We start from the raw sequence: 12,906 nt of genomic DNA, 5'->3' as shown, positions 1-12,906 counted from the left end.
GAGTTTTGTGGCCTACACCCTGTGCCATCTCTCTCTCTCTCCCTTTCTGCCACTGGCATCTCTTAAGGTATATGGAGTTCTTCCCCATCCCTTCCAACACCACTTCTGACTTCTATTTTGAGAAGAGTGCCAATTACTTTGACTCAGAAGTAGCACCCAGGCGGGCTGCTGCACTTCTTTCCAAGGCTAAAATAATCACTATTCTCATCAACCCTGCAGATCGGGCCTACTCTTGGTACCAGGTAAGCTGCCCTGTTGTACAGCTGCATCTTGTCCCAAAGTCCTGCGTTATCCTCAGGACACTAAACAGTAGTCATAAAGTTACACTTATTTTCTGGTTACTTGGGAGAAAATATATATATATCTGCAAAATCTTGTATTGGGAAAAAAATTTCTTTTGTCTTTTAATGTACTGTTTTGCAATGTTAGCCTTGAATTTATTTTAATTAAACTTGTGCACACAGAGATAGTCCTGAATATAGTTGTTTGTGAATGTATTGTTAAAGTGTGGGTTGCATGCACTATTCTTAATGCTATGTTTTAAAACATCATGTCCATTGACCAGTGACAAATTTTACTGGAAATTCAGGTGGATGAGAATCTTGCTTATACATTAGTAGCTGAGCATGAAACAAGATTGTTAATGAATTTTACATTTCAAATGACTTGCATGGTTTCACATTACACACGTATAGGTAAACTGAGGTGCTGCTGTCTCCATAACTTGAGATCGTATTATTTCCGTCTATCCTGTAAAGAGGCACATTTCTCATTTCAGAGATAGGTTAAGGAGGGCATGGCAGCTACACCCAATGTGCAGTCATATTTCCTTGTATTCTTTGTCCATTGATCAGGGACATGGTAGATAAAAATCAATGATTTTTTAAAAAAAATAATAAAAACATGGATTTTTTGGGATTTAAATTGGATTTTTAAAAATAAAATGCTTTTTGAGGGGGAAAAAATCTATCTAAAGATAGTTTTCTATTTAAGATACATTATAGTCCAAAGATTATTCATCATGCATATTACATCTGATTATTACACCTTATTTAATCAAATAAGGATTATGTTTAATTATGTAGCATGAGGCTGTATATATGCAATGTTTAATTTTTTTGGTAAATGTATTCTATTAATCCATTTACAATGTCATGCTCTTCCAGAGGTTTCTGTAAGATTATTTTGGGCAATTTTTCTATCTAGAAGAGGACGAAAAATGAAACCTTCATCTGGTTGTAAATATTAAGATTATACCAGCAAGGATGAGTCTTTATGTAAAAACAAACCAACCATGATTTAAATCTAGTCTTACTGACTAGTGATTTAAAATGATTTGATTTAAATCAAATCCACCCTGAGTCAGGGATATATTTCTGCAACTACAAGATCCTTGTGCAGTCCTCTGCCCACAAATATCCCTTGACTCTAAAGATGTACCTTCTCTGACATTTATAGCACATTGTGCTCCTCTGTTTATGGTTGACTCTTGTGTGACAGCACTGTGTAAGAAATTGTTTAATTGAAACAAATTACTTTAGGCTACAACTATAGCCTATAGTTTTCTATTGTATGTATGTAACATATTTTTATACCACCCAAAACTTGCGTCTCTGGGCGGTTTACAAATGTCTATAGTTTTCTGAAACAGGGGTGTTACTATTCAGAATAGCAATGTCTATAGTTTCCTTTAACTGTTGTATCTTAATAGCATCAGCGAGCACATGACGACCCAGTTGCCCTGAAGTACACCTTCCATGAGGTGATCACAGCAGGGTCTGAAGCCTCTCAGAAGCTCCGGACACTACAGAACCGTTGCCTAGTACCAGGCTGGTATGCTACCCATATTGAGCGCTGGGTGAATAATTTCCATGCCAATCAGGTAGGAAAGTCTATCAAAATCTGTATTATCTTTGAAGAACCAAGGAGAAGAGGGCTGCTTGGTGTTGTGGGCTGGGTTCCCAATTACCATGGTCACAGTAATGCCTGAGGGATTCTCCTTGGCTTTCTGGCTGATTTGTACACTTATTGGATGGTGTAGGAGTTGTATGTCTTGCTGTCCTCATAACACAGTCATCATGTGAATGGCTTTGTTCCATCCCACATCAGTGCTGTTTGCCCCTGAGATCAGCTGAGATGATGAGGGATTCATCTGGCCCCCATGCTTCCTTTTTTGATGTTAAAGGGGCAATACAAGATGCAGCTAAGTAGATGCACCTCCCCGCTCTGCTCTAGCACACCCTGCTTCAAGCCCCCCAATGAGAAGAACTCTCTGACTTCATATTCCTTGCACTTAGAGATGAGTGAACCTCATCTAGTTGAGTTCCATTTTTGAAAGTTGGAAATAATTAACTGTTCCCCCTGCCGCCATCTAGCCCCCAATGCTTGGGAAACAGGGCATTTTTGTCAACCCTATTTCAGAATCTGTTTTGAATCCTGTTGCATGACCAGTGATATAATTGGGAAGTGCAACATGCTCTGATCAAAGCTCTCGCACAACCCCGTTCCCTCCTGTCACCTCCCCAAGCACTCCCCCCCCCCCACCAGTTACCTTTCTCATGGCAGGAGGAGAATGGGGAGCCTCTTCTTTTTTCTGGTATGGAGTCATCAATGTGCCAGACACAAGGAGGACCAGGAATTGTCGTCTTTCCAGCACTACTGTCCCATGGCAGAAATACTGGAAATGCAATCCTCACTCCTCCTTGTTTTTCACATCCTGTGATAAGTCTGTACGGAGAATGGAGAGACAGATTTCTGTCCTCATCCTGTACCCAGTTCTCACAGTGCACCAGATACAAAGAGAGAAGGTAGTCATTCTAGTGCTTCTGTCATGGGTTACTGCTGCTGGAAACACCTTTCCACTCCTGCTGTCATCACTGGAGCCACAATAAATGTAAATTTGGGAAGAAGGGGCTTGGGAGCAGGGGATCAATGTGGGGAGGGCTTAAGATCTCCTCAGCTCAGATTAAAATCTGAGAGCATGGTGTAACTGCCAAGTTCAAATGGATAGTTCAACCTGAACTACCCAGAGTAAACCTTGGCAAAACTAGACTCTTGGATGTTCTTATTCTGGTTAGTATTTTGTACACTTGTGTGGCTTGGTTGGTATCTTGTGCTCTGTGTGTGTGTGTGTGTGTGTGTGCGCGCGCGTGTGTGCGCGCATGAATAAACATACACACATAACTATCATGCTGTTATTTCGCTCTTGAAATATCAAGACTTTTCAAGCTTTCACAGTCAACATTCTAGTCTATTAAAGATTTCATTTAGATAAAAAAATAGCTTTGAAGACACATGACTACATTTGTCTAAAAAAGCCTACATTTGAAAACTCTCTTCTATAAATACAGGTTGATTTGATGTGTACAGTTGCAAGGATGGTCATCAATAGATTATGCTGACCTTGGGTTGCAAATAAAGAACCTTGTACCTTGGTCATCAATAGAGATTTGTTCTCTTGGATGCACTGAGGCTGCCTCTTGTACAGTTCCAAATTACAGTTCCAAACAGGAACTGTAAACACTTCCTGTTTGGTGCATATGGACGTCTACAGCTAAACACATCGTGTTTCAAGGTTTAAAAGGCTTTATGCTGGTTTCCATTGGCTGCATGGCTTTGGCCCATATTGTTTTGGCCTATTTATATAGAGGTAACTGGTTCCCATTCTGCTCATGAAGATGAAGTCTAGACCTTCATCCAGCAAATCATTAGGACTGTCAGCATCCTATATATTATGTCTCCATTTTCCTATTAAAAACTAGTCATCTTTTCCTCAACCCTTGGGAAAGGGATGGGATGGGAATCAAGCTAAGTAATTTGCAAAGCTCTGATGACTCATTTCCATCCTGTACCAATGAATAGTGGAGTGGAGGGTCACGAATAGCTTTTGCTTTGAACTCCTTTCCAGAGCTGAGGGAAGGAGGCAACTACCTGAAGTTGCCCAAGAGGCTCTGTATTTTGTGGCTGAGGTTGATTATACTATGAAGCAGTGTGGTCTAGAGTTGGCTTATAGGATGTCCCCCCCCCCCGCCTTTCTCTTCAGATTCTTGTCCTGGATGGCAAGCTGCTACGCACAGAACCAGCCAAAGTGATGGAAACAGTCCAGAAATTTCTTGGAGTGACGAACATCCTAGATTACCACAGAACTCTAGCGTGAGATGTTCCTATCTCTTCTCCCTGAGCCAGTTTTAGTTTTTTAATGCCTTTTCAGTGCCAGTTCTAGTTGTTGGAATCCATTTCCCATCCCCGCTTTTCCTTTGTATGGATAGTCTCCCTGGCCATTGAACTTGGAAGCAGTTTTAGGAAAAATGGAATCTAGACTTCGTCCCTTTTTACAGGCACAAAAGCCTGTTCAAGAAATAGATGTACCTGCAGTTTTCAGGGATGGGGAGACGTTTGCATGTTCTGGTCTAGGGCCAAAAATGTGTATAGCAGTAGCCCAGTGGTCCTCTCCATCCTGGATCACCCATTTCCCTTTTCTTTGAAAAACCACTTGGAGAGGCAGCAGTTGAGGAGGGGAACAGAACATAAGAACAGCCCAAGGCCCATCTAGTCCAGCATCCTGTTTCTCACAGTGGCCCACCAGATGCTGCTGGAAGCCACAAGCAGGAGTTGAGGGCGTGCCCTCTCTCCTGCCATTTCTCCCCTGCAACTGGTTCTCAGAGCCATCCTGCCTTTTGAGACTGGAGGTGGCCCACAGCCCTCTGACTAGTAGCCATTGATGGACCTCTCCTCCATGAAGTTATCCAAACCCCTCTTAAAGCCATCCAGGTTGTTGGCTGTCACTACGTCCTGTGGCAGAGAGTTCCACAAGTGGATCACGCGTTGTGTGAAAAAGTACTTCCGTTTGTTGGTCCTAGACCTCCTGGCAATCAATTTCATGGAGTGACCCCTGGTTCTAGTGTTATGTGAGAGGGGAAAGAATTTCTCTCTCTCCAAATTATCCAAACCATGCATGATTTTGTAGACCTCTATCAGGTCTCCCCGCAGTCATCTTTTTCCTCAGCTAAAAAGCCCCAGGTGTTGTAGCCTTGCCTCATAAGAAAGATGCTCTAGGCCCCTGATCATCTTGGTTGCCCTCTTCTGCACCTTTTCCAGTTCAACAATATCCTTTTTAAGATGTGGTGACCAGAATTGTACGCAGTACTCCAAGTGTGGTCGCACCATAGTTTTGTATAAGGGCATTATAATGTTAGCTGTTTTATTTTCAATCCCCTTTCTAATGATCCCTAGCATGGAATTGGCCTTTTTCACAGCTGCCGCACGCATTGAGTCGACACTTTCAACGAGCTGTCCACCACGACCCCAAGATCCCTCTCCTGGTCAGTCACTGACAGCTCGGATCCCATCAGCATATACTTGAAGTTGGTTTTTTTTGTCCCAATGTGCATCACTTTACACTTGCCAACACTGAACCACATTTGCCATTTTGTTGCCCACTCCCCCAGTTTGGGAGATCCTTTTGGAGCTCCTCACAATCCGTTTTGGATTTCACTACCCTAAATGGTTTGGTATCATCTGCAAATTTGGCCACCTCACTACTTACTCCAACTTCTAGATCATTGATGAATAAATTAAAAAGCACCGGTCCCAGTACAGATCCCTGGGGGACCCAGCTTCTTACTTCCCTCCATTGTGAAAACTCTCCATTGATACCTACCTGAAGGGGGTGGCTGGAGCAGAAGATACTTCTAACCTGCTGTTTCCCTGCCCATAAAGATACCCTGAAGCAACAGCTTCTCCCCACTGTCCCTGAATTTAAAATGTGTGTTTGCCCTAATGCACACATTTCAACCTTTTGTGAAGGGAAAATCTCCTGGGAAGGATATGATTTGAGGTGGGGCAAGGGTTCACTCTCCCCTCCTTGAGGCTGCTTCTCCACTCTCAGTCCCATCCTCCATGGTGTATATATGTGTCTTTGAACAAAAAGGACGAGCGGGGGGGCGGGGGAGATTGGGATGAGAAAGTGTTGTTGGAGTGTTGTTACAGCGACTTGCCCAAAATGTGTAGTTTGGCCTTAAGAATTCACTGAACTTTTTTTCATCAAATTTTAAGGCATAGGCATGATTTCAGAATGAAATTTGCATAGTTTATTATTTTTGTTGGTCTCTTTTTGTAAAAGCTGATTGCAGTGTGCATCTCAGTTTTTTTGGGGGGAGACTCTAAATTAAGAAGTAGCAATTTAATCATAGCCACAGCTCCCAAGACTAGAGGGAGGGGGAGCCCTGACATTGTAAAATAAGCGGACTATTCAAAGAGACTGATCTTCTTTCCTGCCACATCAAACAAAAGGTGGGGGGGAACAATCCCAAAGCAAGCCCTCTCCTACTGTGGCTTTCTAATCATTTTCCGGAAACATTTATAGTTATGCTAAAACGAACCAATTCAGTTGAATGCAAAACATGGATATTAGAGGACCCCAAAGTGGTAATGGGGCAAATTTCACCTAATCTGCCCTTGAATAAAAGGGTTAGGGTTGAATAAAAGGGACTGGTGGTTACTTAATTTAACAGGGCCTCTTTGTGCATACCACAGAAGATGACTTCCACATTTTACAATCTGTGATAACTAGATTGGTACACTCCTAAAATCAAGCAGATTATTCCAGGCTGTGAAACGAAACAGGACAGCCTGGAATTCACTCATCTCTCCTTTGGGGTTTGTTGTTATAGGTTTGATCCGAAAAAGGGATTCTGGTGCCAACTACTGGAGGGAGGGAAAACCAAGTGCTTGGGGAAAAGCAAAGGAAGGAAATATCCGGAGATGGATTTGGATGTAAGTATTTGAAACCTTGTGGTCACGAGCGCTTCCCTCATATCCTTTTGGAGAGGATGAGCATGATGGCATGTGTGGCTGCTGGATGTCTGATCCAGAAATGTAGACTTTAGCATATGAATATGAGGAACATGAATGGGGCATGTCCCATGGATTGTTTTCTCCAGGTCATCATCCATTCAAGGGAGAGACCCACCCAATTAATTGGTGCTGTCTGTGTGGTTCCCAATAATGTGAGTCCTTCCCTGATGGAAAATGATTGGATAGGAAGGATCCGTCTGATTCACCCTGCCCATGTGGTTCCCCCATTCAAATGCTCATTGTAGCATTGTGGGATCTCTCCTTTTCAGAAGCAGGTCCTTTTATGTTAGTGGTAAGTATGAATGGGCCCAAAGCTTGAATGCCTGTTGGCATGGCTAAAATCAAGATATAATATGTTGCCTTTCTCTCCTCCTTCTCCTCTTACCCTTTTGGCAGAAAAGTGCTCAGATTGTTCCACAGAATTGATTATTTTAGAGCCACTCTTCCATATTTCATTTTTTAGGATTCAGACTAAAACAAAAAGTATAAATAGTATGAAAAGTGAGTGATTGAGTGTTGGTCCTGTATGCGTGTACCCACAATATCAAACTAGAGAGGTTGCCTCTGTATAATGCGCATAGCAGCCCTTTGCTTCTGTTTTCCTCTAATGCATTATGTATGTTTGCATATTGGAATAATAACAGTGGTGTTGTTTTTGTTTCCTTCCCACCTACCTCCACCCTTTTCCTGCAGTCAAGGGCATTCTTGAGGGACTATTACAGGGACCACAACATAGAACTATCCAAGCTACTGTACAAAATGGGCCAGACGCTGCCAACTTGGCTGCGGGAGGAACTCCAGAACACTAGATAGCTATTTCTTATCTCCTGTATTGAGCAATAGTAGAATGAGTTCATGGGGGAGGATCTCAGAACTGTACGCCAAGCCCAAACGACGTGATACGGTGTGGGATATGCAACCAGGAAAGAAGCATTTTGAGCAATATCCATTCAAAGTCTTTGGGGGCAGGGGTGGGGGAAGGGGAGTGGGAAAGGGCTTGTACAAGTTAGTGTTGCTGCTTTGGAGAAGTGGACCATTTGACACCTATCAGGAATTGATGTCTGTCTAAGTACCAGGGCCAAGGCAGCATGACACAGACCTCTTCCAGCTTCTTGAGGAGCAGGACTACCCTGCTGGTGTTGAGGTTGCCTCCAGGTCTGTAATGTCACTTCCTGGTGAAGAGGATCCACAAGGAGCAGAGCAGATCCTTTCTCCAGTCCCCACATCTGAAATAGTATTACAGCAAGCAAGTCTTAAACCCCTTCCCATCAGATGATGGCAAAGAGGGAATGTAGGACTCACCCGGGGCTAGTCGGTAATGGCACCTGTGCCGTGTGAGTTTGGAGGACGGCAACGATGACAGCCTAGGCAGTGTGAAGCTGGAGCCAGATGGAGGCCCTGCTGCAAGCCTGGACCCATTTATGCAATTGGGGCTCAAACCCAGACTGAACTGTGTAATGGAGTAGAGTAGTTGAAAGAGGTGTTCTGTTTTTATACAAGGTGATTTTGACAGACTTTGGTGCTGGCAATATTTTAGATTATCTCAGATGGATTATTTTTTTCTCCATCTTTTTATTTGGGAGTGGGGAGAAGTACAGATCGGGGGTGGGGGATGCAAACTCATCTGACAAAGTATTTGTCAAGAGAACTTGCTCCAGAATTAATGGAATGTCTCCCAACCTACACCCCTGCCTCCAATCTCAGCATTTTTATGTGAGTGGTGTTTCCTGTGGTAAGACACTGAGGCCATCCAGTATCCCAGTCGCCATTAGCACACATGGTCTGCTGCCTCGAGGAACAACAGGATGCTCTTCTGGCAGATGTGTGGGCCTTGGACTAATGACTGCCAAAAAGTTGACTTCAGAACACGGAACCTCTTGAGCACTAGAAGATACAGTATTTCAATAACTTTGAGAGTGCTTTTTGGATGCCAGAGTTTGTATTCCAGATATTATTTGGCCCCCATTATTGTTACTGGAGAAAAGCGAGATGGTCCTTTTGGATTTTGTTGATCTGCCTGGTCTTCGTACTTTAGAAGAATGTTCAAGGATGAGTGCATTGCTGACCCAGTTCAATGGCCGCCTCTCTCCCAGTGTCGTCTTCTTTGAGGCCCTTCTTTCCTGTGACAGAGAAGCTCTGCTAACAAGGCGGCTGCTGCAGTTTGGTGTGTGTGTGCGTGTGCATAATGAATTGCCACTCAGGATGCAGATGGCATAGTTCTGAGCATATGCAGTGGAATGTTCGTTCTCTCTCTCTCTCTCTCTCTCACACACACACACACACACACACACACTCTCTCTCTCTCTCTCTCTCTCATATATTATCTTGTTCTCTCTGCCAAGATGACATGTTAAGCAAAGCAACAAATGATTTTGTCATTTTGGGTTATTCAGTCTTACACCACTATGTGCTGAATGGCTCCACAGGAAGGGAATGCAAGAGTTGAGCTGAGGCGCAGGTTGGCTGGGGATACAAAGGTTTGTATGTGTTTAATGCATCACAGTGGATGAAGGCATGACAAGTAAAAGCTGTTCAGGTTTCTGTTAGATTCAAACTCAGATAGTTCTAGCAAGTAGTAATATAGAACTCCAAAAAAAGAAAGCCTGAGGGGAGGAGGTTTTAGACCAGGAACTTAAGAACTAACTATAGAGCATTGATTTCCAGTGCTTTGGGGAATTGGGTTATAGACAGTTATTTTATGGGGGGCACCTTCATGCCCTGCTTTGGCACTTCTGGCTGCCCCCTCTTGGAATTGGAAACAGGATGCTGGACTAGGTGTATGCAACAGGCATCTTGTTATGTTCTTGTGTAGGAATCATTCCAACTAGATAGCAAATGAACAGTTCTCCATGCATGAGAAGGCAGAAGTGAGGCAGGCTTCTTCCTAAGCTCACACTCTTGTGTCTTTGTCATTACTGCCAAAGGAGGAAGGCCTGAGAGGCCTGTGTCCACATACTGAAGGGTAGAGAGAGAGAGATCCTGGCACACTTGTACTTCATTTCCTTTTCTCAGTTTGTCACTTAAAAACAGCAGAATCCTCATTCGGTGATTCTCATGAGTTCTCACACAGTCCAACTGATGACTCCCCATCACACAAACCTCTTCCTTGCTTTTGGCACTGCACATAAGCACCATCTAGTGGGTTGGTTAAGAAGTTGCACGTGGCTTGCCTCTTGCCTTTTATTCCCACAGTGTTTTAAATTAAAACAGCCATGCCAATAAGAGGAGTGCAGCGGGGGTATGAAAATGTGGGGAATGGATTGGGGTTTGGGAGGCTGGGCTTGAGGTAATGCCTGTTTTGTATTTTTGTTTTTAGATACAATATAATTTTATATGGGCCTTCAGCAAAATAATGCTCACAATGAAGAGATCTTTTCTGTCCTAGGTGTGTGTGCGCATGTGCGTGCACACACACACACACACACACACCACAGCAGAAAAAGCAAAGACAGTGCCCTATAAATGTCCCTTGCTCTTTTATAGCAATCTGCTCATTTCTCCCTTCTCCATTACCTATTCAAGAAAGTTCCCTCATGTCTGAAGCCATCTGCTAGCAGGAGAGGACATTTCCTGTCTTCTGGACTAGCCCAGAGCTCATAAGCTCTGTCAGGCTAGGCAACAAGCTGTGGAGTGAAGTGAGACATGACTGTGGCAGATCTGGTGGTGTAAACCCCAATCTACTCCCTTCACATCACCTCATAGCAAGGGGTGGATAGTTGTGGAGTGCAGAACTGTCCTCCTCCTCCCCACATCCCTGCAATGGGTCCTCCCAGGTGCTGCTCTTCTCAGCAGAGCTCCAGTAGTGGAAGTGAGCTTATCTGGGAGAAAAATGGTTGGAGAAAAGTTGTGAGTGGAACTGGTGATTCTTCACTCCTCCATTTGTGCACTTCCCCCACCCCTCAGTAAGAATGGGCTGTTACCTTTTTCTGCATGATTGGGACAGATCAGAGTTCAAACACAAATCTAATATGACCCTGAGTATCTGCATGTATCTTAAGGTTTGAAGTGTTCAAAAACAGGAATTTTGCAAGAGAGCTGGTAGCTTTTCAGGTCTGTACTTCTCTGTCTCAGTCCTGGATGCTTCAAAGTTCAAAAGTCGCTTTCACATTAGAAACCAGGCTGGTAATTCAAAGGGCAAGTAACCCCACAAGCATTTTGTCTTTGGCCTATCCACTGCTAGCAGTCTTAATATTCAAATTCAGCAGCAGTCCGTTTTCCTGCTGATAGTCTGATGATGCCGTGTCCTGTGAGCACCACCTGTAGCAAGCCATGACCTTAGGAGTGCAGTGACATTGGAATGTAGGCCTGTCAGACACAAATAGTTGTTAATATCCAGAGGAGCAATACTTTGGCTTGTGCTTGGGGGCAGTCATTGTGGATGTAACTTAGAGCAGTCAGGCAATTTGGGCCTGTGACAGGGTCAGTGAACGGCAGGCCTAGACACTATAATTGTTGCTTCTCTCACTGTCTGCAACTTGGTGTGGAATAAGGCACAGTATGAGCAGCTGCTATGCCCTGCAAATCAGCGACTTACTCTATTCCACAAGGGCAAATCTATAAAGTAGCAGAAGCAAGAAAGGATTGATTGGAGGTGGAAACAAGATGGGCTCTGCCAGGCCACCAGTAATGGGTGGGAAACTTGGCCAAGAGATTGTGGTGTAGGGAAACTGGGTAGCCATTGTGGGAAGCAGGATGCTGGGCTAGGCGAGCCTTGACTCCTCTCCTCCAGATGGGCTCCTCCCAGGTTCTAGTTGGGAGAGGTAAATATTTGCCAAACCGTTTCCTTCTCTTTATAGATGGAAGATGCTCTACAGCTTGGAGCAGGAGAGACTTCTTGAAAACTGCAGTGCCATTCTTGACCTTGGCATGTGTGCATATGTTTCTCATGTCACAATGATCAGGCTACAGGCTTAATGTTAAATAACATGGAAACCATTACCTCATCCATGCAAAGAAAGCATATGATGGTTCTCGGGACTTCAGGAAATTGCTTTAACAGATCATCTCTGGAGGGCAATGGTAACCATTGCCTAAAAGTTCACTCTCATTATAGACACTTTTATTATTATTGTGCACTGCTGTCTGTCTTCTAAATATAAAATTTTTGTATAGAAGTTCTATCAAGAAAATTTCAGCTTAGCTCTTGCAGGTAGCTATCTCCATCCCATCAGGCTCTGGCATCATGCTGCCAAAGCAACAAATGGGGCGGGGGGGGGGGGGGGAGAGAGATCTTAGTATACATGTGCTCATTTTTTTCATTAAGTATTAATTTGTACTTCTCCAAAATACTTACATGATGTAGCCTGCACTGTATGAGGAGAAATCTGCCTTTCCACTCCGTCAGCTGGTCAGCAACAGTCATGAGGCACCACTCCCTGACTGAGCAAATGTCACAAGAGACTTTGCGAATATCTGGGTGCTTTAAAAAAAAAAAGTGTCCATCTTAGGTTGTTTTCTTTTTGTTCTTGATGAAAGAAGGAGCCTTCCGTGGGTTTCTGTTTTTATTTTTGCATGAGATTCTGTATGGTTTCCCATGGGGAAGGGATGTTTTCTTGGTGGGGAGGAGAGGGGAGGGAATACTCTTGAGTCTTTCTCCCTTATTTTTAATCTGTACTTGAACTCTTTGGGTTCAGAAAATTGTGTCACTAATGTAAAGTCCTGTTGAACTAACTGCTAATAAAATTGGGTTATCTGTTTTTAAATATTCAATGTGTCTGTCTTTTTTTCTCCCCTCCCCTCTTTCCAGCTTTTGGGAGTGAATTTGAAATGGAAAACATATTGACTGACATCCTGACTAACAAAGCCCTCACACCTATGGGGGCCTGAAGGGGTCTTCGTGAAACTCCACATGCCCCCCCCCACCACATGCAAACACAGTTGCAAAAAAGCCTTTAGAGTCTGGTGGGCAGGAAGCCCTCTGAAGTCTAAAGGCTCTTGTGCCACTGCATTTGTGCAGGGGGAGTGGCATGAGGCCTCTCTTTGCCCCCACAGCCCCTAGGGGTGCAAGTGCTGGGTTAGGATGGCAGCTGTGGTTTAAAAGGCTCAGCAAGG

The 12,906-nt window shown here is 43.8% G+C and overlaps 1 protein-coding gene across 2 annotated transcripts in view; it reads left to right on the top strand.

Annotated features, from left to right (window-relative positions):
- Positions 1-12,559, top strand: part of NDST1 (N-deacetylase and N-sulfotransferase 1) — a 41,757-nt gene extending 29,198 nt beyond the window's left edge. The window contains exons 10-14 of one of the 2 annotated variants that reach the window (XM_053295505.1): positions 68-242; positions 1,712-1,882; positions 4,043-4,152; positions 6,672-6,774; positions 7,549-12,559. In XM_053295505.1, coding sequence (XP_053151480.1) covers positions 68-242; positions 1,712-1,882; positions 4,043-4,152; positions 6,672-6,774; positions 7,549-7,668 — 679 coding nt within the window. In that variant the 3' untranslated portion in view covers positions 7,669-12,559. The remainder of the gene's footprint in view (positions 1-67; positions 243-1,711; positions 1,883-4,042; positions 4,153-6,671; positions 6,775-7,548) is intronic. The other variant, XM_053295506.1, reaches the window with a different exon arrangement.
- The last annotated feature ends 347 nt before the right edge of the window (positions 12,560-12,906 follow it).

Source organism: Hemicordylus capensis, chromosome 2, assembly GCF_027244095.1.
Source record: "Hemicordylus capensis ecotype Gifberg chromosome 2, rHemCap1.1.pri, whole genome shotgun sequence".
NCBI classification, from domain to species: Eukaryota; Metazoa; Chordata; class Lepidosauria; order Squamata; family Cordylidae; genus Hemicordylus; species Hemicordylus capensis.
This window is presented reverse-complemented; position numbering and strand designations above follow the sequence as displayed.